Source organism: Parasteatoda tepidariorum, chromosome 3 (assembly GCF_982258835.1).
Source record: "Parasteatoda tepidariorum strain Cologne lab strain chromosome 3, Ptep-v5.0, whole genome shotgun sequence".
NCBI classification, from domain to species: domain Eukaryota; kingdom Metazoa; phylum Arthropoda; class Arachnida; order Araneae; family Theridiidae; genus Parasteatoda; species Parasteatoda tepidariorum.
The window spans coordinates 18,453,365-18,480,005 of NC_141757.1; the positions used below are offsets into that span (position 1 = coordinate 18,453,365).

The following is a 26,641-nucleotide window of genomic DNA, read 5'->3' on the forward strand; positions in this document are numbered from 1 at the left end:
TTAACTTAACTTGTTTCTATTTTCTGCCTCTTCAAATTCAATTACAAAGCATCAAAAAAGGTCCCATTGATTAAGGTTTAAATTTTAAGAAATAAAAGGTAAATTTTAATTAAAAAGATATCCAAATTTTTAACTTTGCTCTGTTTTAAGACAAAATAAAGTATTAAGCTAAAAATGTTAATTACATCTAATCACAAATATTAATTCCATTTAAATGTGAGCACAAATAACTAAAATATGTTATTTACTTATCAAAAGCACAAAAAAAAAAATAATAATATTTCAAGTATATAGATATATTCAAATTCAGCATATACTTGACTTTCAGAATTTAAAATCAAATATATTTTTTTATAAGAAATTCAATTTTAAAAAGATTAGATTCAAACATTTATGTGTAACATTAAAAAATTCATGAGACTAAGGTTAATAAGTACTTAATACACACAAATACTTAAATATAACCAATATACTCAACATTTCTTTTGTTTACGAATTTTATTCTTAAATATAACCAATATACATAGCATTAGATCTAGTAATTTCAGATTACCAAAAAAAAAAAGGCAAAATATTCAATACCGTCTAGAACTCGAATCTTCATAATGCAAGCTACAATTCAACATGTAAACATTATGCAAAGTGAAAAAATTATGACGTTTTACTGAAATGAATAAAAGTATTTCAGGGAATTCAAATAGTTAAATAAGAAATTTATAATGAAAAGTACAGATGCCATTTTCGCGAAACTTAACAAAGGAAATCCAAATTGGAAGAATGAAGAGACCTTACACGCGAATCACAATTTAATTTATAAAAGCTTACGGAGTCATATTACTGCAGCAAGCGTTGAATCCGTGAATTCCATTTTTAAAATAATTAAAGATTGGAATTTAAAAATTCATAATTGGATTTTTTGTGATAACAAAAATTTCAATTAACGATTCTGTGGAATTTGAAATCTAAGGGTAAAAACATTAACTGCGTGCTTGCAGCAAGGGCAGAAACGAAAACAATCCTATAAAATGCGGACAGTGATTGTTTAACAAGCCTATTAATTATTTATAAAAAAATAAAGAGAAAATATGTTATCGTTCACACAACAGGAAAAAAAAATAGACACGTCAAACACTATTTAACAGCATTAAACAAAGCAAACAATAAAAATTGAGGATGAAGCACATTTTAAAACGATCAATTAGCGTTTCAACTTCCGAAAGGGACGTTTTATTTCTTAGAATTATATCATGTTACGGTTATGAAAATAATCAAATTGAAACTGTGAAAGGTGTATTACAAAAACAACAAAACTGAAATAATAAAGATGAAAAAAAGTATTACCAGCGATTTCAAAAGAATTTTTTATTTGAATAATGTCAATCTTAACAGTTATTTTATTTCTGAGAATTATCATGTTACTGAGTCATGATTATAAAATTAATCGAACTGAAACTGAGAAAACCAAACAAAAATAACCAAACTTAAATAATAAAGATGAAAAAAATACTGCAAGCGATTTTAAAGAATTTTTTTTTTCTCAATCGAGGCAATCTTATGGCTTTATAAGTACGAAAAAAACTAAGATATATAGTTACTTAATTTTTTTTCTAAAAATGACTTTCAGTTCTTATTACTTACTAATATAATTTATATATAAATAAACGCAAATTTTGAATTACTTTTCTAAATATGAACTACCTTGAAAAATTCTAGAACGAAATTGGAATACAAATTTTTAAAATATGCCCCTCTCAATAATTAGAAATCTAAAAATCACCCCCAATATTTCAGAAAAATAAGGAAAATTACTATGAATCATCATCGATTTAAAATCATCAAAGTTAAAGATGAGAGAGAGATAAAGATAATCAATCTTTTTGCACATATTTAGCAAACGTAAGAATTTTTTATGAGTGAAATTTAGAGAGTTATTGAGACTTTACGTCACCATAAAAAATTGAACCCCTGCGATGCCCATGGCCAACTATATCTCGTTATTTTGAAATCACTTTATATATATCTATATATATATTTTTTTTTTTTGCACTGTACTTGCTCTTATTTATTTCATTCTAAAATAATAAGAGTCTTTGTTTTTTAGAAATATTTCAGATCACATCCGATTAATTTATGATTATGATTAATTATACTCTATAAGTATGAGTGACACTTTATTGAATTTGGGTATATAAAATTTTAGAGTTTATGTTTTTCTTTGTTATTTCAATAAATTTCAGTGTTTTTGGCATATCTGTAAAGAAAATACAACATAAAAATGTGAAAGTAAATTATTTAGTCTTAACTCTTTAATTGAGGGAAGATTTTAAGTCAATTAATTAATTTTTGTAGATTACGTCTGCTTTAGTTCACATAACGTTAAAAACAATTAAGTTTCTAATGTTATAACAGGAAACTGTGTTAAGTGTATTATGATACTCAGTTGACAAAGTATTTATTAATGCTGGCTATTATCACCGTGCAATGTACTCATTTAATTGATGGTGATTATTAACATGAAATCGGATAAAAAAAAAACAAAATCAAGCTATTTCAGACTTAAAAACAAATAAACAATAAAAAAAATTAATGAGTTTCTTAGATTGCAAGAAACTTAATCGAAAAAAATATTCTTTTGGAAACATAATAAATTCTTAATTGATGGTCTTGAATTTTGTTTTAAGTTCTGCTGCTTTAGAGTTTCTTCAAATATTACGTAACAATCCACAGAGAGCAGGGTTTGTGATTGGTTTATTTTTGCTGACAAAGGGAGCGAAAAAAGAAAGAAAGAAAGAAACGTTAAATTTGTAAAGAAAGGAGGGGAAATTTTTTTTCGAAGAGTTTCAAATTTTAATGAAATAAATTTAGACGTGCATTTTGCTTTATGCAAGCCTACATTTTTATTTTTTATTTTAGTAATCCTAAAAACAGATAATTGCAGTGAAATAAGAAGCAATACTCTTGTTATTTGTGCAAAATTTGTTTATGCAATACGACTTAGATAGCATAAAATAGTGTTTGTTGCTGGTTTATTTTTACTGACAAGGGGTGAGAGAGAACAGAAAATTTCTAAAAATGTGTTTACGCTATATTTGCACGGCCCTTTAGCAACACATATATGATTTTTTTTATTTCGCTAGGTATTAAACCTACCGTCGACAAAAATTTTTTCCCAGCCATTCAGCACTGAATACAGCTACGTAAATGTTTAAAAAATAACAAAAACATTTCAATCGTTTTTTGATAGGCTTAGCCACCAGGATAAAGGGGTATTATTAATATAGTTATTCTAATTAAGCAGAAAGTTTAATATTAAAATAGAACGACTATGTTTAAAAATTAATAAAAACATGTAAATACAGAAAGAAAAACCTCAAATTTCTGAATTTTGATAGTTTACGTTAGAAAAGTAAAAAATGCAGGTAACTGATTTCAAGATTTGTAAAATTTTGTAAAGTGCTATTTCCTGCTGAAAACAAATCTACTTTAAACATACTATTATAGGAAAAAAATAGACAAAACAGGTTTTCTGACTTTAGGACCATTAAGAGGGCTGCCAATGAATCTAAAAATAATCGCTTAGTTGCTACTCCAAAATAGTTTCCATGTGCATAAAATAGTTGCGAAATTAGTCTCCCGTCTTTAACACATTTTAAAATATTTATGCTATAGTAACATAAAATATTCTAAATAATGTTAATTTTTTGGAGATACTTGCACAGTATTTCTTTTTCTTTTTTTAATTTTGCGAAAGAAAACCTGAGAAACTTGGTGCAAGAGAATCTAAGTTTTTCAAGTGCATAAGTTTTAATAAAAAATTACTTACTGAAAAAGATTTTTTATTCCGTCGCCAATGGGCATAAGATGAAAAAGTTTTTTTTTTTTCAATTTTAACTTTAGCAGAGCTTGAAACTTTGGACCAACAGTTTAAACAATAATTTTACCAAAGGAATATTTTCAAGAGATATGTCATACGTAGGGTTAGCTAAAATTATTTAGTTACTAAACTGTAATGTAATATATAAAGATTTTGATATCTTCCATTTAAACAGCAAAAAACTGAAAGCTTTTAAAAAAAATTATATATACAAATGCCAATGAAAGCAAAATGTATGAGTAACTTCAGGAGCTAGTTTAATAAACTAAGTAATGCCAAAAATAAGTGAAGACGTGTCTCCAGGGAAGCTTAATTATCCAGCACGTAAAATTGAGCAATAAAAGAGGATAATCAACAGCAGATTTATGAAGGCAAAATTATAATCGAACTTCCTGTTTTGAAATTTTCGATTTCGTCTCTATCAATAGATATTACAATTATGAATAAGGAGATAAAGAATTACTATTTCATATATTACTATTTTAGTACAAAGAAACCCAAAAATACCTCCTAGTGACACGCGTGTCACAACAAGTATTACAGTGGCAAGCGAGAAGTACACAATAATTTATACTTTTATTCACAAACATAACTGTAAACAATAAAAAGAAGAAGAAAAAAACCAGTGGTAGCGGGCGGCCATAATAGATGGATTCAGAAAAACTATGATTTAATGTACCATTAAAAACAATTTTCAAGATGTAAGGCTGACTATAGTAGTACTTCTTTTACTATGGAAGTACATGCTATTTTATTTTATAATCGTCTTTGAACAGCCCACCCAATTGAGTACACGTTATTGAAGAGACTCATGCAATATAAAAATATCTAGCGATAACTACATCAATTAAAATTTTAATTCATTGCTTATCTCTTTCAGATTCTTACCTTAACTAAATATCTAACTAAAATTACTTTTAAAATATTTTTTTCTTTCGATTTTCATTTGAAGCAAGTTAATTACTAAACAGCAATTATAGTTACACAATTTAATTCATTGTGTAAAAGTAAATTTCAACGGTTTAAAGATTAAATTTGAGAAGAAAATTAACAAATGGCACACTAAACAACAGAAAATAATAAATAGTTGCTTAAGTGGCACACTCATCAAAAAAAGTTTGCCATCCTAGTTTCTAAGAGTCCGAAGTTTCGAAAATATAGCGGAATCAGTGCTAAATATACAGTGAATACCTTTAATGTTAATTATTTTATTCTTATTAAAATTGATGCTTAACTTGCAGTGTAAACCATTCACAGACTCAGTCATGTACTATTTATATTTCCACAAGAGATAAATTGATTGTTTGGGGTGAAAGGCAATATAACCTTAAGAAACTTTTCAAATAGAATAATCAAGCCAGCTTTCATTTTAACAAAAAGCCTAAGTAAGCCTTTCAGTTCATCTTTTTTCTTAAATTTTGCAAATGTGAAGTTTCTGATTGATATTTTATTTTTCTTAGATGCATGTTTTATTCATTTATTATTATTACTTTTTAATTGCTCATTTTTTTCTCATTTTAAAATTTTATGAATTCAAAACTCTTTTTGTTAAGTCCATTATAAAAACATATAAGTAAAGAGAAGACGAAATTTTTTTAATTAAAGCTGTGAGGTTTACACCAATCAAGTAGATTTTTGAATGACTTTAAAGGTCAAGAAAACAGATTGTTCGTTCAATGAGAGATTTCCCCCCCTATTTGGTGCTTTCCTTAGAGGAGTAATTTAGGTACTGTTTGTCTACGATAGGTACTCTGTCCGCCACAAAGTCTGCGGCAGTCTGGTGCTATGGAAACAAGAAGAGAGCATTTTAGGGAGGGTGGCTTCGATGAAGAGGTCTCCTTTTCTTTCGCCTTCGATGATAGCTTGTATGGGGAGTATACCAGATTGGCTGACTCAGCCACCAGTAGGAGACTTATTTAATCTGATTCAAGAACTTTTTTAAGATTCGCATGAATATTTCTTTCTTACTTAAAATAATTCTCTCGATTCAATCAGTTGTTATTTTTTAAATACAAAGGAAAAAAAGTGAACAAATTCTGACATTAAGGGTAGTACAGGTTTTTTTAATATTACTTTTTAATTTTACGATATTTATTATGAATGTTCATTGATTGTTAGATGGTTTAATTTCTAAACTTGCACATTTTTTAAAGCAGTTAATTTCTTTTATTACTTGAATTTTCTGGAAAAAGTGAAGAGCTTAAACTTAATAACTCTGATTTTAAAAGGAGATAAAACTTTTGCTGAAAATAAAAATAGTTCACGTTATCTGTGCCGGAGAAATATTAAATATCTTTGTTTTGATTATTAATTTTTAAATATTTTATTTATTTATTTATTTTTTTTTCTTCTTGAAACTGAAAGCAAGTGACCGCAACTAGGATGAAATCTAAAACTATCAACGATGATTTTTATCAGCACCCATCAAACCATCTGAAATTACCTGAAGTTTCTTTTGCTTAAATTACGTTTTCTTATTCATATTTTATTGTAACCTGTACAGTTTTTTTTTCACTATTTATTAAAAACAGTTTTTATTAGCAAATTTATTTTTTTCTTAATAACCAATTTACTATGTATGATAAATTTATAGATGAGTTATTTATTAATTAAACATTGAGCTGCTTTAAACAATTTTATACAATTTCCATACATATTCCATACATACATATAAATTTTTTTTCTAAAACAGAAGATTTTGAAAAAGAGAAAAGATTAAAAAAAAGGAATCACACGCTCTAAACGATGTTTCAGGCGCGAATGCTCTTTTCTCTTAACTCTAGGGCTAATACAATAGATCGAAGAAAGAAGTCTCCTTTTCTCCCACCGAAACCTGTCTTAAAGAGGGACTCCGCACCCCTACTTGAAATAATCATACCTCGTTACCATAGTCCCCGCCACCCCTCCAGACGAATGGCGGACAGAGTACCTATCGTAGACAAACAGTAGAGAGAACCAGTCCCCCATCCCTCGTTGCAAAGAACATCGTCACGTGATTCCTGGACGATTTTCCCTCCAGTAAACCCTCTCCCCATTCTTTTCCTATGGAGGTGAATTGATGAGCTGTGTTTTTAACTATAAAATTTAAAAAAAATGGTGGTATACTGCTATGCATTTGAATGCAACGAAAAATTCATTAAAGGAGGACCTTTTGCATTTCACAAGAAAGATTTTTCTTCTTTTATATTCAATTATAAACATTTATTTTCTATTTATATGTTAGCACGTCAAGTTATGGAATGAATTTAATTGGTTTTTAACTAGCAAAATAGCAATTATTTTTTTATATTTTTATTTAAATTAATAGATTATAATGTAGTTAACATTGATAGGCATTTTCATTACAATTAAATTTCATATTGATACAAATATTCTGATATTTTTACTCCTTTTCTGATAAAGCGCGTGCATCGGATTTGGCGCATTTCTTTCACGCCAATGTTTGCAAACAGATCGCTTTAATTTTCGCTCTGTAACTAAAATAAAATAATTTTTTGCAATAATTTCAAGCGAATTTAATTATATATATTAAATGATTTAATTATATATTTAATACATTTCATGCAAAAAAAATTTTTTTGGATCAAAACTAAAATTATCTTTTAGAAATTCCGTTATTAAATAAAATTTATAAGCCGAAGAATATATTTCTTATTATTTTATTATATAGGAAAAATTGTTTGGATATTCATATTTACTTAGGAAGCTTTATATTTATTACTGTACATTTATTATTGAAGAAAATATTAACTAGGTTATTATAGGTTCTATTATTAATAATAGGTCCTATTATTAAATAATTGTTATAGGATTATAAAAGGTGTGGCTATTTATTATTATCATTATATGTATTTAATTTTGATTTCGAGAAATAAAAAGAGAATCATTCTTTTTTTGAATATCAATTAATGTTTTTAATATAAAATTACAAGTAGCTGTCGAGAGCTATCAATGTTTCAAACAACTGGTAGACAGTATGTTCTTATATGGAATTTCGCAATACTTTTTTTTTTAAATAAGATAAATGGACAAATAACAAGACAAAAATTTGGTATTTTAATTTAAATACTTTCATCATGTTATGTTAACTCACTAAAATTTTAATTGTGTGCATTGGTTGAAATAAATTATTATCGCTGATAACACTGATAACATATTTTATAATTCATGTCAGAATGTAATATAAAAAAGACATGATGTATTTTTAAAAATTAAATGTATTTCCAAACTTTGCAAATTTTATTTTATTTCTTTTTCCTTATTAAAATTTACAGATTATAAAGTAATGACTTAGAAAATATTTTGCATATCAATCCAGATTGTTGTATCAAATGGATAAGATGATTTTCTTTAAACAAAGATTGACAATGAAAATATATTTCTTAGTTCAAGCCGTAATGTAATATAAAACAGAATGATAATGTATTTTTTTAACTATTTAAAATAAAATATTGTTATCCAATTATTTTCTTGCAGTTCTTTAAATTCTATTGAAGGAACTAGTTATTTTTTTTATTTAACTCTTATGACGCTTTGACAAAAATAATTAATACCTATAATCATTTGCAATTAGTTCTTTATATTTTAAATGCTTTTAAATGTATGTTCGATTCAAAAAATCATTATTTTTATTTCATTGTCTGGCAAAGTCATACTTAAATAATATGTTATTAGCTTTTTATGATTAAGAAATTAAAAGTAAATAATTAAATGTAGCACACATACTATAATGTATTTTTATTTGAAAGCTTATCTTTTACAATCACGAATAAAATTGGGAAAGCATTCAAAATAAAATAAAAGAGAGAAAAAATCTTTAGTACTCTTGGAAATATTCCTGTACGATGCGACCGCCAGCTATGAATTTTTCGCCAAAATGGATACCCCCATCTTGGAACAAGTTTTCAGAGCCCAAACAATAGACTAGCTCTCTCTACCCTAATATCTCCTCTAAGGTGCTTTCACACTTTCTATAAGAAATGACCTGATGATTGAGTAAAATCATGCACCTATATAGGGTATCCCAAGACCTGGGACATATGGGGTAAAATGGTGCTTTATTTATCATAAAAAACAACGTTAATATATTTTTAAAACTAGCGGAACATAAAGTTAAATGATTTCAAATTTGACCAATATTTAATTGACCAATGTTCAACTCGGCTAAATTTAATTCGAATTAACAATTCAGAAATGCACAGCATAAATAAAGAATATAAAATAAATAGAAAAATATTTTGATATTTATAAAATATTAGCATAAAAAAAATCATATTTAACTTTAATGAATTTTTCTACATTTGACGATTTATACAATACTAACACCAAAACTGGTGAATATGCTTTAAGTGAGGCATTTTGGACCTTTAGTTCTCTTTAAAATTTTAATGATAAAACTTAACGCAGTTGTTCAAAAATTGGTAATCAAAAAAATTTTTATATGTTAAAATTTTTTTTTCTCTTTTCTTTTAAAGAACAATTTTTAAGCACATGGCAGATTTGATAATAGAAAGTTTCATTTTCAATCCTTTTAGAATTTTTAAATGACGAATCACTCTCAGTATTTATCCCAATCAATATATATTCTTTTTGTCGGTTTCTAAATGGTGTAAGTTTCGTTAAATTTCTCTACTTATTTGTAAGTTATTTCTCTCATTTACAATGCTGGTTTAAAAAGTATTGTACCAAGCACAGGATTCGTATCGATTGGAGATGAATAAAACAGTTCTTAACGACCCCAAAAATTTATTAGCAGAATCTTTCAGAAAATACAGCTATTTCTAGCACTTAGTTACAGGCGAGATAACAGTCTAGCACACAGCAAATTATGAGCTTTGAAACTTTCAGACGGCTCAATAAACTTATTAATAATCTCCAAAACTTTCTGAGGAGACACGCTCCTATTTATATAGGTTTGGTGAGGAAACCCCGGACATCATATAACTCCGTAAATATTAATCCTATTGTTTTGAAACTCGAGTTTTCCAGAACTACCATGCTGTCGCCAAAAGGAGTCTTCCATAAGAAATATATTAGGCGTTATTTATCTCTAAATTATGTTAGATTTGCACAATTTCCTGACTTAAATCGTTCATTTAGGGTCTATCTGAGATATTTAGTAACAAAAAAAATATTTACAAAATTATACACATATACATATATTTACAAATTTGTAATAGTATTAACCAGTTAACAAATCCAAACATACTTTCTGTAAAACAACTTACTTAATCAACTCTTTTTAGGAGCTTGTATCAGAAAATACAACAAATAATGCATCAAATGTCCTAAGCTTATTGAAAACTGCTTTTGTTTCTCACCTAGAAGCCTATTTTACACTATTACAAACAAAACTTTACTCTCACAATTACTCTACTCAATTGAGGCATTATTTCACTGAAGACTGCAATAACTCGTTTTTTATTCTTTTTATTTATCCTTCCCCAAAGAGTTTTACAAAATTTTCAAAACAGTATATATTTATATATAATTACACGGGATGTAACATAGCAGATCTACTCAGGGTGCAACGGGGAAATGCCAAATATCTTTTAGATTTTACCGAGTTCTCCAAAAATAGATTTTCAAGTGCTTCTTCTTTGCATGTTTCGAGAGAAAAACCTTGGAATGTACTCTTCTCAAAACCACTGCTTGTTACTGATTAACTTTCTTTGGCTTCTGTCGCAACTTTTAGACTCCTGACAAAGCAAATTGTCTTTGAGTGCAACTTTATTGGCTCTCCTACATGTTCTCTCAGTATGACTAGCCAAGATCAGGGGTAGCAGCAAAGTTTTTTAAAATTTTAGGGTAATTTTAGGAACTTTTTTCAAAAAATTTTAGGGGTAATATATGAATTTGCTAGGATAAAAACAGATCACACGGTAGTTTATTACATAATAGAAGATTATTACAATTCATCCACACATATCATAAATAATTGCAAGCCATAAAATAAAGCTCTGAAATTTATTAAGTCAAGAATGAAATCTCTAAAGTGTAAAAATGAAATTTCAACTTTACATATTACCTATCAGAAATTAAGTGCATAATTCAGGAACAGACAAAAGTGAGAATAAATCAAGAGAAAAAATAAATTAACACCAACTTGGATTTTTATTTAATTTTTACCTTCTTAATCAAAACTTTATTATTACCCTTTACCTTACTTTATTAAGAAAACTATTGTGTGATATTATTAGATTTCAAATCAGCAATTTATATTAGAAGTTAGAGAAAAACAAATTAATCACGATCATTTTTCTAATATATTCTTGATATGATTTGTGAGATTCTTTTACTTCTCTCAATAGTGTTGTGGTGATCTTCAACACTCCTCCATAATTTCGAATGGTATCTTTGATTAGTCTAAGAGACATAATAGCATTCTCATGGTGACTCACGTTAAGCATTGCTTTATTTATCGAAAAACCTCTCTCAGGATCAGAATTCCCATGTGGCAAAATTAAAACAGTTTTAATTAATGTAGTTAAATTCTTATATTTTAGATTATTGCTTTTTTATTTATATTTAGCCTATAACTCGAATTTTTTAGGAACACCAACAAAATTTTATCAGATTTTTAGGAATTTTAGGGTCTGCACATAGTTTTAGGAATTTTAGGGGGAATGCGACCCCTGCAAGATATGCCTGCTTTGCATTTAGACGAGTGCTCTGCATTATCTTCTTGCTCTACTAAAGTAAAGAAATATTGGGCAGCCTGTGGTCTAATGGACTAACAGCAAAATGACTGGTATGTAATAATAATAATTTTAATTTTTCTAAATAAAAATTTTCAGGAATGTCAGTTAAAGACTTTTTTAGTTTTATTTATTCGTTTTTTACAGGTTTCTTTTAATCAATCACTTTCTCTTATTCTTCCCCATACATTCTATGCATGCCCCTTGTGCAACGCTCAAGTTATTTGGGGCCTGGAGCTTCAACTACATTAGTGACCCTGAATAAATTTTTTATATAAAATTAAGTTGAAACGAAAGATAAATATTAAAATTACTCATTAAAATCGCCTTGGTTTTGATTTATTAAGTGGGCCATTCTCATGAAAATCAGAATTTCAAATTAAGTTCATGAAACACAATTTTTTTTTTTTTTTTTTTTAAAGTGAATTCTAATTCGTAATATTTTTGTAATTTTTAGTTTTAAGAAGCCAAGATATGTTTCAAGCAAAAGAGTTATATCTTTTGAGTAGTCATACCTCTTTATTCATTCCTGCATGTCTTACTTTAGCATGCTTCTCTTTTATACATTAGTGAGGGCATAACAAGAGTCATTCTCTACTAATACGCTATTTTCAAGTAGTGACAGCAAGGAAAAAAATAAATAAAACGTGCCAGGAATTTCTTACAGGATGGGAGATACAGGAGGGGACAAGAACGAGATGGCAGTCATGCTTAATATTTTAAAAACTGCTACAAGTATTATAAGTTTCTATTAAAATTAGGGAATGATAACATGGTGCAAGAATAACTTTAGTTATCATATTTAAAATAATAATTTTAATGAATAATAGTACATGCCAGCCCTAATTACTTTAAATAATAATAAAAAGAAGCAAAAAAAAAAATCTTTTTTCTAACTAGTCTTTGAAACCATAAGAATGAATCCCTCACAAATGTATCATTTTCTCCCAATGAAGGAATTATAATAGTGACGGAAAGAGAAGAAAACATTAGTTGCTGTTGAAGTTTATGTTCATAAATAAAATAAAAATAACAATAAATATTATTAAACTATCCCATAAAAGTGAATTAGAATACTGTAGATTAATAATAATCTTTAGAACATAAATAATTTATATTAATTACAAAACTGCCATTCTCACACAATGAGGAAAAAGGGCATTATATATATTTTAATTCATTCTCTTTAGAGGAAATTAAAACACTAGTCAATACATTTTAAGAAAATAAATGAACTTCATACGTTTGAATGAGGGAAAGTGAGTGTCATCTTCTGCTCATCCAATTTGTGTATTCAATTTCTTTTTATACATTGACGAACTTCTCCCAATTTATTGAAATTTGATTTGCAGTTTTAAAAGAACATGTACACTGCTAGTACCCAAATAATAATGCCACCCAAATAAAAATCTCATTTAAAGATCAAAAAATCAATACGTAGAAACAACACTATTCTAAATCCTCAGTCAGGATAATACAATGTTGTGAGGGAATGACTGGACATATTAAGGATTAATTTTAAAATAATATTATAGCATTATTTATATAAACACGAAACAATTGAATATAAAAGTTATTTTTTGAACTCTATATTTCAATATTCTAAATTGAAAAAAAGAAAATTATTCTCATTCAACAGTGGGGACAAGTGAGGGAATGACTAATGAGTATTTTAGTTACATAAAATAAATAAAAATTGATTAAAATTATTTACTAATTTGCTAAAATACATTCCAAGGAAGCAGAGTGGTACAGTGAAACATTGGAGGCATGAAAGTAACTATTTTTGAGAGAATGATCCGTAAAACTAAAAGTTTGAGAAAATCTATTGCACTTTTATGTTCATTGCACAACTTGAGCATGAATGATGCACATTAAAAAATAAATACCATTTTAAACATAAATACCATTTAAATTCCTTTTGTCTTCAATCTCTTCATCACTTAAACCTAGAAGGGCAGCTTCCTCATCAAGATCAAGTTCATCTAGGCCGTCATCCTAAAATAAAAACCAAAACATAAATTTTAATGATCTAATTTAAGAAAAAAGCTTCAGGATTAGTGAAAATACTAAAAAATAAATAAAATAATAATGCAGGAATAATGTTCGCAGCCAGTTTTTGGGAACATTGACTTATGGTTCTAATATATTAGCTATAATTATTTCCAACTTTCAAGAGTTACATTCAAATGATTATAACTCAGTTGATAAGATTCAACTTTTAGTTATGATAAAAAACTATTAGTTACAAATTATTTGGTGTAGGCTTCATAATAGATCAAAGAAAAAATTCAAGACAAAATTTAAAAAAAAAAATTAGAACTTTTTCTGGAACTGTACTTACACTAGACTACATTTAGAAAAGGTAAACAACAAACTGAAAAAGTATAATTTACTCTTTTTAACACTCCGTCGGGCGCGTCTCGAAACTTACGGCATCGGGCGCGATGTATCTGTCAGATACATCTCTGTTTTGTGTGTTTTCTGTTAATATGTATTACTTTAAATCTCCTATTTTTACTCTTTTTAGATCCAGGCTTTTACACCCGGACCTTTTATTAGTTTTTTATGTATATTTTTAATTTTTATTTAATTTTTATATATTTTTAATTTTTATATATTTTTTAATATTTTCAATAATAATTTTTATTTATTAATCACAAACGCTATTACAAAAGTTAAATGCTGTAAAAAACATTTAATTAGACATGTTAAACTGTTGAAAAAGTATAAAAAGGACAGTTATGCACAAATAATATATAATATAAAAGTGACAAATCAATTATTATAATTGAATCCGATTCTAAATTTAAGTCAAATTTTTTCTTCCGATCTGTTTTGCCCATTTAAGTATTATTGTCCTTTCCTACATAAAAATCATCATTATTAACATCATCATCGAGTTCTGAGTCATTATAAACACTTTTACTGCCATGACAATCAACTTCACGTGTTTCTAAAATATCTTCTTCGTCAGCATCACTTTCATCAAATTCTCCAGCATTTAATTCCTCATTTCCATCACTAAATAGAATACTATGAACTAGCTCTAGGTCTTTCTGATTTTTCAAATCTAAAAAGCGTTTAGCACTCATCGTAGGAAAAAGATAAATCAAAAACGCTCAGGGAATCTCGATACTTCCATGTAGCTTCACGAGACAAACGTTATCGGGCGCGTGCATCTAACAGATACAAAATTTCAAACAAGCTTAGAAACAGGAAATACTCCTACACCGAACTGGCCACTACTGCATTCCAAAGTAGCAGGGGGCCAGATGGACAGATACTGATAAGGTCGTCAAGGTCGTAAGAAAATGTTTTAGGGGACAAAAGCAGAGATATTGACATGCCTGTATCTGTCAGATCAACGCGCCCGATGGAGTGTTAAATGCAATTGTAATGAAAGCAAATTTGAGAGCAAAAAATAATAAAATATACTACTATTTTTAATTTAAAAAATTACTTTGTTCAGAATAGAAAGTTCTATCAGTTTTCAGTCTTCATTCTATCAATACCGAGCAACTCATAATAGTTTCAAAATATTGAGAATGGAACATTTTTCTAGTACCATTGTATTAAAAAGAATAAGCAGTACCAGTATTAATTATTTTATATTCTCTCATAACAATATTCAATTTAAAATTTCAATTCAGTTCAAAATCTAATTTTCTAAAAATCTCAAAATGAAAACAGTGAATATACTACAAAATTTTTGTACAACAGTAATTATGTAATTATAATATAGATGATACCTTCATTCATCATTTAAAAAAGCTTAAAGACACGTGAGAATAGACAAGTCAAAATTTTTTATAACATAAAAATGCTTTCTTTGTAATTTTTCCCCCTCTGTTTAAGGTTTTTATCACATTACATTCTCTTCTTGTCAATGACCTTAAAAAATGTGGGTGCTTGGCAAAATCCGAATGTCAGAATTTCTTGGCTAAAAATATCATTCTAACTTCATTCTAAAAAAAATGCTTGACGCCATTTGAAAATTTTGAAATTTTTTTACTGTAACAGTGAGAGCTATGAAATCGTTTTTAACTCCATTTTTGAGAGCAACGATCACAATAATTAGATAGGTAATGATTATTTGGCGCTTTTGCAAAAATATTCAGTTGGCCGAATATTGGGCCAAATATTAATTTTCCTTGAGAATGATTAAAAAAGGTTTTTGAGTAAAAATTTAGTAACGATAAAATTTCCCCCATGATTCTGTGACCGACTTAGTATCTATTTTTTAAAAACTTTTTTAGAGAATCTTTTAACTCTTGGTATGTTTTTACTGTCTGGCTATAGGCATTTTGATAGAGAGTTCTTTAATAATTTCCCTATAGCTGATTATTCAAAATTTTTTTCAAAAATAGGCATAATGAAAAAGAATTTACCCTTATGATATGATAGCCAGCAGGAAGTTGGTTAAGACTCACTTTTTATAACTTGACAATTTTAAGAGCCATACATAAAGCATTTTAATTTAAGTTCTTGATTTAATTTTCGTGTTTGATGTTTTGCTTTTGTATATTTCATATCTTTCTATATTTGTATTTTTCGTTTCTTTTTATTTCACACTGCGTTAGGATAATGTCTACATCGCCTACTGCATTGGAAGCAAAAAAAAAACAAACCATAAAGCATTTTTGAAAGAGAAAACAATTTCATTTTTGATTTAATGCAATCTTTGATAACGTTAATATTATCAGTTCCCCCGTGACAGAATCGCAGCGACACGGCAACACAGTCGCAGAATGTTATAGAGTTCTTGCAGAAAGATTTTTCTTTAGAAAAGCAAATAATTTTATCTTTCTTTTCAACAGAAATTTACACGCAATATTGGAATCACGGATTTAGATAATAACTTCTTGACACGCCCAATTTACATTTACGGCGATAGTATCATAAATCAATGTAATGCTTCAATTGTACTTTTGCCAGTTATTGATATTGATTTTAATGTGGTTTTTAAATATCTCAATATATTTTAAACAATATAGAAAATTGAAATCATGCATTTGAATATTTACTTATAAGGCAAAAAATCCGAAAGATTATCAGTTATTGCTATTGATTTCTTCATAGTTTTGAAATCCTATTTTTTTCCTATCCTATTATCTAATCTCAAAATGAAACAAGCATTATGAGAGTCTGATTCGCATTATTTCGTCGTCTATATTTTTTTGGCAATTACTACTACAGATTTCATGGTTTTTAATTATTTTTTTAATTGAATGATTATTTACAAAATGCGAAGAAGGAATTAATTTGTTCCCTCCCCCCCCCCAACAAAATACAAGAATATCACCCATAATATTAGAATAAAAAATTATTACATGTTCAAAAAAAAAAAAAAATATATATATATACTATAGCTTTCTTTGTAAACACAGTGCTTTTGTTATTTTAGATTTAGATTAGTAACATATATGTTCGTTATTATTAAAAGTATCTTTCATAAAGATATTAGTACTAGAGAGTATTGTCGCAGATAGCTGGAAAAAATTCTGCCATGGGGATCAGTTCTGACACAGTGCACTTCAAGTGCTATTAGGCATCCACCAAAACCACCCACCGCTTCCCTAAATTGGAAAATCTTTAATGTATTCAAATTTAGAGCATCTCTAATAAGAAACATTCTTAAGATGCAAAAAAAAAAAAAAAAAAAAAAAAAAATTGAGCACATTAGAAAAGACAACAGGCCATTTTTGTTTTTTTTAAATAAACTGCTACAGTATAAAATCTAGTTTATTTGCGTCATTATTATTTGAAATGTAATTAGTTACTATCAATTCACTTAAATTTCAATTAGAAAAAAATGATAAGTTAATTTCTAAAGCTATCTAAATGATAAATTAATTTTAAAACAACTAAATATCATAAATGATTAGTTTAAAATACAATTTAGATTGAAAAAATTATTTTTACAAAAGTGATGAGTTCCATTAACTTTAAAGTAACAGTCTTTATCTTTTTAAAAAGAATTTAAAAAATAATATGCAGCAGTTTAGCCAGAGGTGTTGATTTGATCCCCTTCTGAGATTTTTTTGTTTTGTTTCGAAGTTTCCTTCATGTCACTGCCCCAGGATCACCAAAATTTACGACTTTTAATGGTGCAAGTTCGAATATAAAATTTCTTAAAATTATTTCATCAAATATCGAAAATGAGTTGATAATTAAGACATAAATTTCAAACATTTCATGAAAAAATTAGTTCCCCCTTTTCAATTGAAAAATCTAAGATCAATTCAAATGCTATTAGAAATCGAACTGTATAACGTTATTACATTACATATGAATTTTTAATAAGATACTTGATTCGTCAATATTAGTAGAGTTTATTTTTTATGGCATTGTAAAATGTAAACATTAAGCAAGGTAGGTGATCGCAAAGAGTAAAAAATATTGATGTTAATTTTGAGAAATGGATAACTATTTATGAAATAACATAAGTACGATTACATGCATAGAAAATGTGGTAAAATTTAAAATGAAAATAATTCACCTTGAACTGTCCATCATCGGCAAGAAGATCTTCATCCATTTTCACGAAAAATTTTATAAAACACTCTTATTGTACAGTTAAACAACGAATTGTTCATACATCAAAACATTTCTAAGAAATTTAAAGAGTTAATTATTACGAAAAATCGTGATTTCGCAAATCTTGTAAACGGAGCATACGCTTGAGAAGAAACAATTTCCACTAAAAATGTATTTGTTTGTTTCATTCGCTTCCGTTTGCTTTTTTCTGCCTGCTATAAGAGCAAAAAAGAAACTATATAATTGTAAAATGGCAACCTCAGCATATAAAGCAAATTCAGACTGACAGCACATGGCAGGGTTGTTCCTCAATAAGTGTTTATACTACTAGAAGCAATTTACTGGCATTTTGACTAGCTATTCAATCGAAATGTGTCTTAGTTAGTATAACTATAAAACTGGTTAGCAATTTAGATCATTTTAGCTTCTGCAATGAAAGATTGATACTGGCTCTTAACCGTTTTCTTTGCTTACGAAAAATTCGCGATGTGAATTCGGTGATGCGAGTGTGAACCTGATTGGTGAAAAATATATGCCAGCGAATAACTTGCCAATCAGATTATCTTTTTCATAACTGAATTCACATCTGTAAATTTTCTGCAAGCGGTGATGATGGGGAGGGCACATAGCAGCAGAATCTGAGAAGGATCCATTTTCAATGTAGCCGATTCACCCATGACATACGAACCAAATATGCAATATATTTATATATATTTTTAACATATATATTTTTAACATTCTTACAAGCGTGAAGAGAAAACGTTCCTTAATATAAATTTGAATCCTATGACTAGAGATTTTGCGCCCTTTGCGAGGCTCCAGACAAGGGATTTTTAATATTTATTTTCTCCAGTGCTCTTGCAAAAAAAAAAAAAAAAAAAAAAAAAAAAAAAGAAGAAGGATAAAAGGAAAAAGAACCTAGAAACCCATTCGACCCATGTTCAGTGCCGTAACTTCAGCCCTCGGGGTCCTGGGGCAAAAGTTTTTGGCGGAGGCCCTTTCAAAAACTTTCACTACTCCATCTCTAATCGTCATTTTAGCTATTTATGTATTATGTTATCGAATATGTTTATGAAAACAAGTTATTTGTTCGCAAATAAATTGGATAACAAATCATTGTAAGTTTTCCACATGGCAAAATGCAAAATTTCAGCGAAATCGATTAATCCTGAGAAATTAAATTTTAAAAAAATCGTACTTATAAAACTCAATTTCTCAAGAACTAATCAATCAATTTCGCACAAATTTTGTATTTTCCATGTGGAATTAGATACTTTAAAATGATTAAAAAAAAAAAAAAAAATATGCCTTGCGATTCAAAAGTTTTCAGGCTATTATTGTCCCGCTATTATTGTTGACTGATCGTTAAGACACGGTTCCCAGCAGATCACCGAAGTCAAGCCTCACTATCTGCTGTCAGTGTGCGGGTGTGTGACCACTTGGATCAGTCTGCGTTGGGACCGAGGGTGTGCGGTATTGGTCCTCGTTAAATTGTTCTACCATAAAATGTTCGACTTCACGTGCAGGTCGCCAGGCTACCGAAGCGAGGGTGCCATCCCCTCAGCAGAGGATCAAACCTCAAGGGATGTTTCCCAAACCGTCGCCAATAGCCTATTGTTTAGCACTAGTGCAACGTAAATGATCAACAACATCAGACTATTATTAAATAAAAAATACTAAATATTTACTAAAAGTTATTTTTCGCATGGAATTATCTTTAGATAAAAGAATTTTATAATAGTGTGCAAAAATTTTTCAATTCCCTTAACATTTGGGGGTCCAAACTTTGGATAGCTCACCCGACCCAACTATTGGGACCATATTTCCCAGATTACAGCTACCTATATTACGGGGGTTAGAAAATCGAATCTGTTGATCAAAAGTTATGTTTATTCAGGGAAAGTATGCTTTTGTGTCTGATTGCGTAACTTAAAATAAAATATCGTGCACAAATTAATTTGCATATTTGAAGTCACACCCTCGAATTCTTAAGATGGAGTCCTAGAACGTGAAGATCCGATCATTAAATTAAAAGTTATTCAGGATGGTACGTTTTTGGTTCACTGCACGTAAATGTTTCCAATTTACGGCATCTCACCGCGGAAATATGACTAGGGGAAAAAAAGGCTATTCATGTTGTCTCCTCTTGTCCCCCATGCCCACAGTAGCCTCCTTTTCCTCTAAATATAATGCTAATCATAAAATACCAATTTTATAAACCTGTTGAATCCGGTTACTATACCGTTAGGAAGGTCTTTTCAAGACAAGATCATTATAATAATTAAAATAATTTTTTAGTTTCAAATCTAAAATTTTTTGATCGCGTTATGGAAACTGAAGGAAATTATAGATTTTTTTTTCTATCGGCACATATATCCACATTTTAAAAAGTCCTAATTGAAAAAATAAACAGAAATTTTTTCTCTATATACATCGATTAACAAAAAACAAAGTTGCTTTACTCCAATATGGACAGGTCCCTAGAAAATATAGCTATATTTTGAAAAGAATTCGTTCTTGAATATTTGGCCTATGTATTCCTGACGCCATGTAATCATATCTCTGATTCAAAATTATGACAAAGAGTAATAGTTTTTTTTTTTTTTTTTTTTTTTATATGAAAGAAAAATGAGAAAAAATCAAAGCATATTTGCTAATTAAAAAAAAAAAAAATTCTTTTTAATGGTTTGTCATGGCAATGAATTTTAATTGCTACGGATTTCTAAGCTGGTGTTCATAGCTTTTTTATTAAATTAAGTACGATTTTTTTTATATAAAATAAAGATTGAATTTCATTTTTTACTGAAAACAAAGTTGTTAAAAACCCTAAAAATTCGAAGTTCCAATTTAAAAAATTTAAAGGCCTTAATAATTTAAAAAATATAAAATCAGAACAAAATCCATGCACACAATAAACAGTAAAATTATCAATTAAAGTACTATACAAATCAAATTTTATATACGAACATAAAAAAAAGCTATTTTTATGTTACCATTCTTATAAAAGAATTCTAACAGTATATAAATATAAAATTTAAATGTATTAAATGAGTTAATGCAAACATTTACTTACCATCTTATAAATAAATTTACATTTGGTTTTCTTGTTTTCCAAAGAAAATTTTTATTAAGAATGGGAATTATTGATATCACGATTTATGTTTGAAAAAATGAAGTTGCAAATAATTTTAAAAACTCTTAATTGAAGTAAAATTTTAATTTCAAAAATTGAACAAAACAAAAGGTAACAGAAAATTTATATCTCAATTAAAAATGGTTAATTTAAATGACGCAATTAAATGAGTTAAAAACTGGAATTTAACTGCAGCGTTTTACGTTTGTCTCAAAAAAAATCTCTTGACAAAATTACCTAAGTAAATGTTAACAAGAGTCATCCCCTTGGATCCCTTAAAAGCTTACATCCATTTTCCTAGAACATCTAGATAATTTCTAGTTTAACAACTTAAGGGACATATAGTGGTACTGTAAATATATGACATTTTATAAAAGCACAAAAGAGCCCAGGGTCATAAAAATGATTAAGGCAATTTAAAGAAGGAAAAGGTCATTTTCCTATGGTGTAAAAGGAGATGGCTATTTTTTGAGGAGTCAGATAACTGTGGGTCAACTCTGTGGGGGGTATGAAGGTTTTAACACCTTCATACCACCCACAGTCAAAAGATGCTTTCAAATATATCTATTAGGCTGAGAGCAAGCTCGCAACCAGCAGCTTTTTCGTCCCTCAGTGAAATAGATATACCACAAAAACAAATTGAAAGAAATGTTATATTCCACAAGAACAAATTGTTAAGATAAGGCGTTCTACATTCTAAATGATGTAGATTCTAATTGATTCTTCACTGAGGAAAGCAAAAGCAGCCTGCCCTCAGCCTTAGTCTCAGTGTAGAATGCATTTTTCAGGATGCAAAACAGTGGTGCTTATTTTAGTTTTCTAAACACTTGTAATGTTTTTTTATGATGTGCTCCTCTTCTCTTTTCGTGTTTTTGTTTCAAATTTTTTTAATAAATTAAAAGTTGTAATATGTAGAAAAAAATTGAAACAAAACCGACGAATTTTTCTTGGGGGGGGGGATTTCTATTTCAATTTGAAAAATAGCTATCAAATTGGGAAAAAAAGTAATTTCTTTTTCTGAAATTCTCAATTCTGTTTTACTTTATTATAGCGAATGTCAAATTTTCGGAAGGGGAGGCTAAGGTTTTCGATTTGGAAAATAGCTTTAAAGTCGAAAATAAGAGTTAAATATAAATTTCACTCGACTTTATTCTTGCGAATGTCTGAAATTCAGAAGGGGTGAAGTATATTCTTCACCTCCTCACTTTAAGAAGAAAATAAAATTTTCTTTTTGAAAAATAGCTTCAAAGTTTTTTTTTTAAAAAAAAAAAAAAAACAATTTTACTGGACTTTATTATTTCAAATGTCTAAATTTCTGAAGATACAAAGAATTTTTTAGCCCCCCTTACTTTATATCAGAAGAAATTAAAGTTTTCTATCACCTTACTATAATTTAAGAGGAAAATGAAGTTTTTTATTTGGAAAATATCGTCGAAGTTATGAAACAAAACAATTTTTTTCTACTAAAATTTTCAACTTTACTTGATTTTCTTCTATTAATGTCTAAATTTCAGAAAATGAGAAGCAAATTTTTCGCCCCCTTACTTTTATTTCAGAAGAAAATAAAGCTTTCTATTTGGAAAATAGATTCAAAGATGACATTTTTTTTTTAGTTACCAATTTTTATTATTTTTTAACACTTTGAAATTTCAGAAGGGGCGAAAAACTATGTTCGCCCCCTCATTAATATTTCGGTAGAAAATAGATTAAAAGTTGGAAATAAAATACTTTTTCTACTTTCACTTTACTTTTTCAAAAGTCAGAAAACATATTAATCGCCCATAACAGAATAACTTGATGTATATCTTCAAAGCTGAAAAAGAATAGCCTTTTTTTTCCTCTAAAATTACCTATTTTACTAGACTTCGTCTTGGCGAATAACTAAATATCAGAAGAGGCAAGGCACATAAATGTTAGAGGAATATAAAGTTTTCTATTTCAAAAATAGCTTCAAAATTGAAAAAAATCCTTTTTTTTTTTAAATTACTGATTTTACTTGACTTTATTTTTGTGAGTGTCTAAATTTCAGGAGGGGTGAAACGCATCGTTTGCCCCATCATCTAAATTTTAGAGGGGCCCTCTGCCACTGGGTCTGACGCAATCAACTACATGCAGCTGTGGCCTTTCCCCTCCTCTGCAAAGCGTGTTTGTTCTTTTAAGAAAGGGAAATAATTTGTGAAAAGGTGTTTTACCGTTTTTTACCCTTCCCTTTATGTTATACTAGGTACGCAATTACAAAAAAGAAAATTTTCATCAACACTATCTTAACACAATTTCTTTCCTACATATATATAATTAGAGTGCTTTATTTTGAAAAAAAAAACAAACATGATGTGGTCTCTTCATATGAGGTCCCCTAGACCGTCGGGGCCCCGGGGCGGTGCCCCGGCTGCCCCGGCGTAGTTACGGCCCTGGTTCAAATATTTTTTTGGATAAGAAACCCTAAACGGCCGAGCGTTTTTGGTGAAACCCTGGCATTATAAAGTTCATTACCTGTCTTACATCTCTTATTGGACTTTGTTGAGAGTAAATTAGACTGAATATCACGTAGAACAAACTGAAAACTTAACTTTATTTACCTCAAAGAAATATAACAGCGAGAAATGGTTGCCAGAACAGGAAACTCAAAACTGTCTAATTAATTTCGAACTCAACATCCTCCCCACCCTGGTCGACCTCGAGGGGGATGACCAGAGCTACCGGGCGGTTTATATTGTGACAATTAACTCTCAGCTCACAGGATCTTATTTTTCCATCTCGTCCTTCATGCAAGTTCACCACTCTAGCTTTCTTCCACATGTGCCGTGGTCGGACATCTTCTTATATGAGTACAATATCGCCAATTCGGACGTTAATGATATTGTCCTGATTACGAACTTGATGAAGTGACCACTTGTCCTGCTGCTGCTTGTAGATTTTTCTTAGTTTTGTGTTGTTATTTGGGCTGGATGGAATGGCCGTTACTTTTCGTCCTGTCAAGAAATGGCTGGGTGTTAAGGCTGTGGAACTGTCATCTTTTCCACTTTCGTAGACCAATGGTCGGCTGTTCAGAGCGGCTTCTATTCCAATGAGGGTCGTCGACAGACCTTCCTCGTCAAGAAGTGCACGTCCGAGTACCTTTCGTAGACATCGCTTGACAACTCCTATTAGGCGTTCCCACCAGCCTCAAGAAAAGGTTGCCAGAACAGGAAACTCAAAACTATCTAATTAATTTCGAACTCAACACCTCTCTTTGTGTCGGACTTTTTGAGGATTCGTGACCTCCTGGACATGGTCTAGCATGCAGTTAGACATTGAGGAATAAGCCACGACGCCTGCCATACTTGCCAAAAAGGGACTACTAATTATTTTTAAATATATTTAATGTGTAGAATGAAATATTTTAAATTGTGAATTTGTTCTTGAAGCAGGCATATACAAAAATAAAGGAAATATGCTGAATGATAGTTTTCCAAAAAGTACTGATGCAAATAGTGCGAAAAGTTATCCGAAAAGCGTAATTCTTTACTCTTGATTTCTGTCATTCTATTTTGAGTAGAAAAGCTAGATGGAAAATTCTTATGAAATTTTTTATAAATGTATTCTTTTCATAATATATTCAATTTTTTGTTATTTAACGAAATGTATTTTTGAGTTTGCTAACCTTTTTCTTTCATTGGCATTACAAAATAATTTTATGTTAGCAATGGAAATATTAAATAAATTATGGATTTTTAGTTGGATATAAATATGATTATTACAATCTAAAAAAAGCCCCAACTCTTGAAACTTCTGTGATTCTTCTACGGAACCAAGGGTTTTGCCAAACCGCAGCTGTAGCATATAGACCATAGACGTTTAGGAATGGTGTAGGGCCCTTTTTCTAGATTTTTCTACCGCACATAAATGGCCAATTTGTTCATACGACTCTAATAGAATTAGCGTTAAGTTCGTTTTGGAGATGAGGGTTAGTGCTGAACCTCATAAGACTTAGGCAATATTCTTCCAGGGTCTATTCTAATGTTCTTCAGGAATCAGGAAGGAATCGTTCAAAATGTCTGTAGATAAGTCTGTACCATTTAGGTAGGTCAGTAGCATTAAGCAGAAAATTTAGGGTTACATTTAATGCTCTTCAATAAGGTCAAAAGTAGTTTCTGAAATTTTGCAGATATCATACTAGTAGAAATGTTTCATGTTTATTAGTAAGTTTCGTTGAGAGATTCTAATAATTATTAAAATAAAGTGTATATGAACCTAATTTATTTCCTGTCTCCCTCTATTAGTAGGTATATCAGCGTCCCGAGATTTTTTTAAAAAGCAAACAAACCCGGTAGTAATGCTTTTTTAAAAGATATTCAAACATTTGCCTTATCGTTATAATTAAAAATTCTCAAAACAGAAATCAACAGGGATTCGGCAATAGAAATTATCATTATTTTTTATTTTTATTGGGAAGGTGAAGAAGTGAACTTTTGAATATTCAATTATAAAAAAGTTACAATGCGTTTTTTTAGTTTTATTATTATTAAGCTGTTAAGATTAGATCGAAGTCAGGCACTTGAGTTTTTTTTATTTTAAATTTAATATCCTATTGAAATATCAAGAAAACAAATGGAATGTGTACGTTCTTGACCACAAACTCACTAGGGTTTCTAGCTTCAAGAATTAGCAATATGCACTCAAAGAAAAAGAAAAAATGGATGATTAAAGGGCGAAAATTATGAGGCCAATGAAAGAGAGATAATTCCGGATACCCTATTCTACAATTCACACTGGTTGTTCTCTAATGTCTGCTTCAAGCTCGCATGCACTGAATCTGCAATATCCTGTTAAATAATTGAGATCAGTGGTTAATAATCTATAACAGTAACTTTATATTGATGATGTTTTCAATATTTACTAATCTCAACTCATGGCTTACTCTACTTCCGGTTGAAAAGTATACAGCTGCTTACTACAGTTTATTATGCGAGGCGATATCTTCAGATAATTTTGTTTTTAATAAAAGATATAAACTATTTAATTTCTGAGCTCCAATCTGCTGTATTTCATAAGATATTTAATGATATTAGGTAATTTTGGTGAGTTTGAATTGATAATTTATTTTAGTTATTTATAGATGTATTGTTAAAATATGTAACAGGTTGCTAGAATTAGAGTGAATTTTTTTCCCGGCAGTCCCGATTAGGCCTCTTTTCACTTGTTTATTACTGTTCTTGTTGCACTCCATGCCGCATCATATGTTAGTGTTAGAATATTGTTCGAGCAGCGAGATTGAGTTCATGTTACATATCATCATTCAGATTTAAACTTTGAAGTTGGTATATTGTTGAAAAGGTAAGAAGTGTTTTATAACGATCTTTTTTTTCTTCTTCAAATGATGATTCCTACGTTTTGAAATGGCAGGTCTCCAAAAGA

At 29.0% G+C, this 26,641-nt stretch overlaps 1 protein-coding gene across 3 annotated transcripts in view; it reads right to left on the reverse strand.

The window, feature by feature from the left end:
- LOC107455260 (uncharacterized) overlaps positions 1-18,583 on the reverse strand; it is a 59,638-nt gene extending 41,055 nt beyond the window's left edge. Inside the window, exons 1-2 of one of the 3 annotated variants that reach the window (XM_043045663.3) lie at positions 18,074-18,583; positions 13,479-13,569 (exon numbers count right to left, since the gene is read on the reverse strand). In XM_043045663.3, the coding sequence (XP_042901597.2) occupies positions 13,479-13,569; positions 18,074-18,112 (130 nt within the window). In that variant the 5' untranslated portion in view covers positions 18,113-18,583. Of the gene's footprint in view, positions 1-582; positions 737-825; positions 1,207-13,478; positions 13,570-18,073 lie in introns of those variants that run through there. The other 2 variants (XM_043045666.3, XM_043045665.3) reach the window with 2 other exon arrangements.
- Between the last annotated feature and the right edge of the window lie 8,058 nt (positions 18,584-26,641).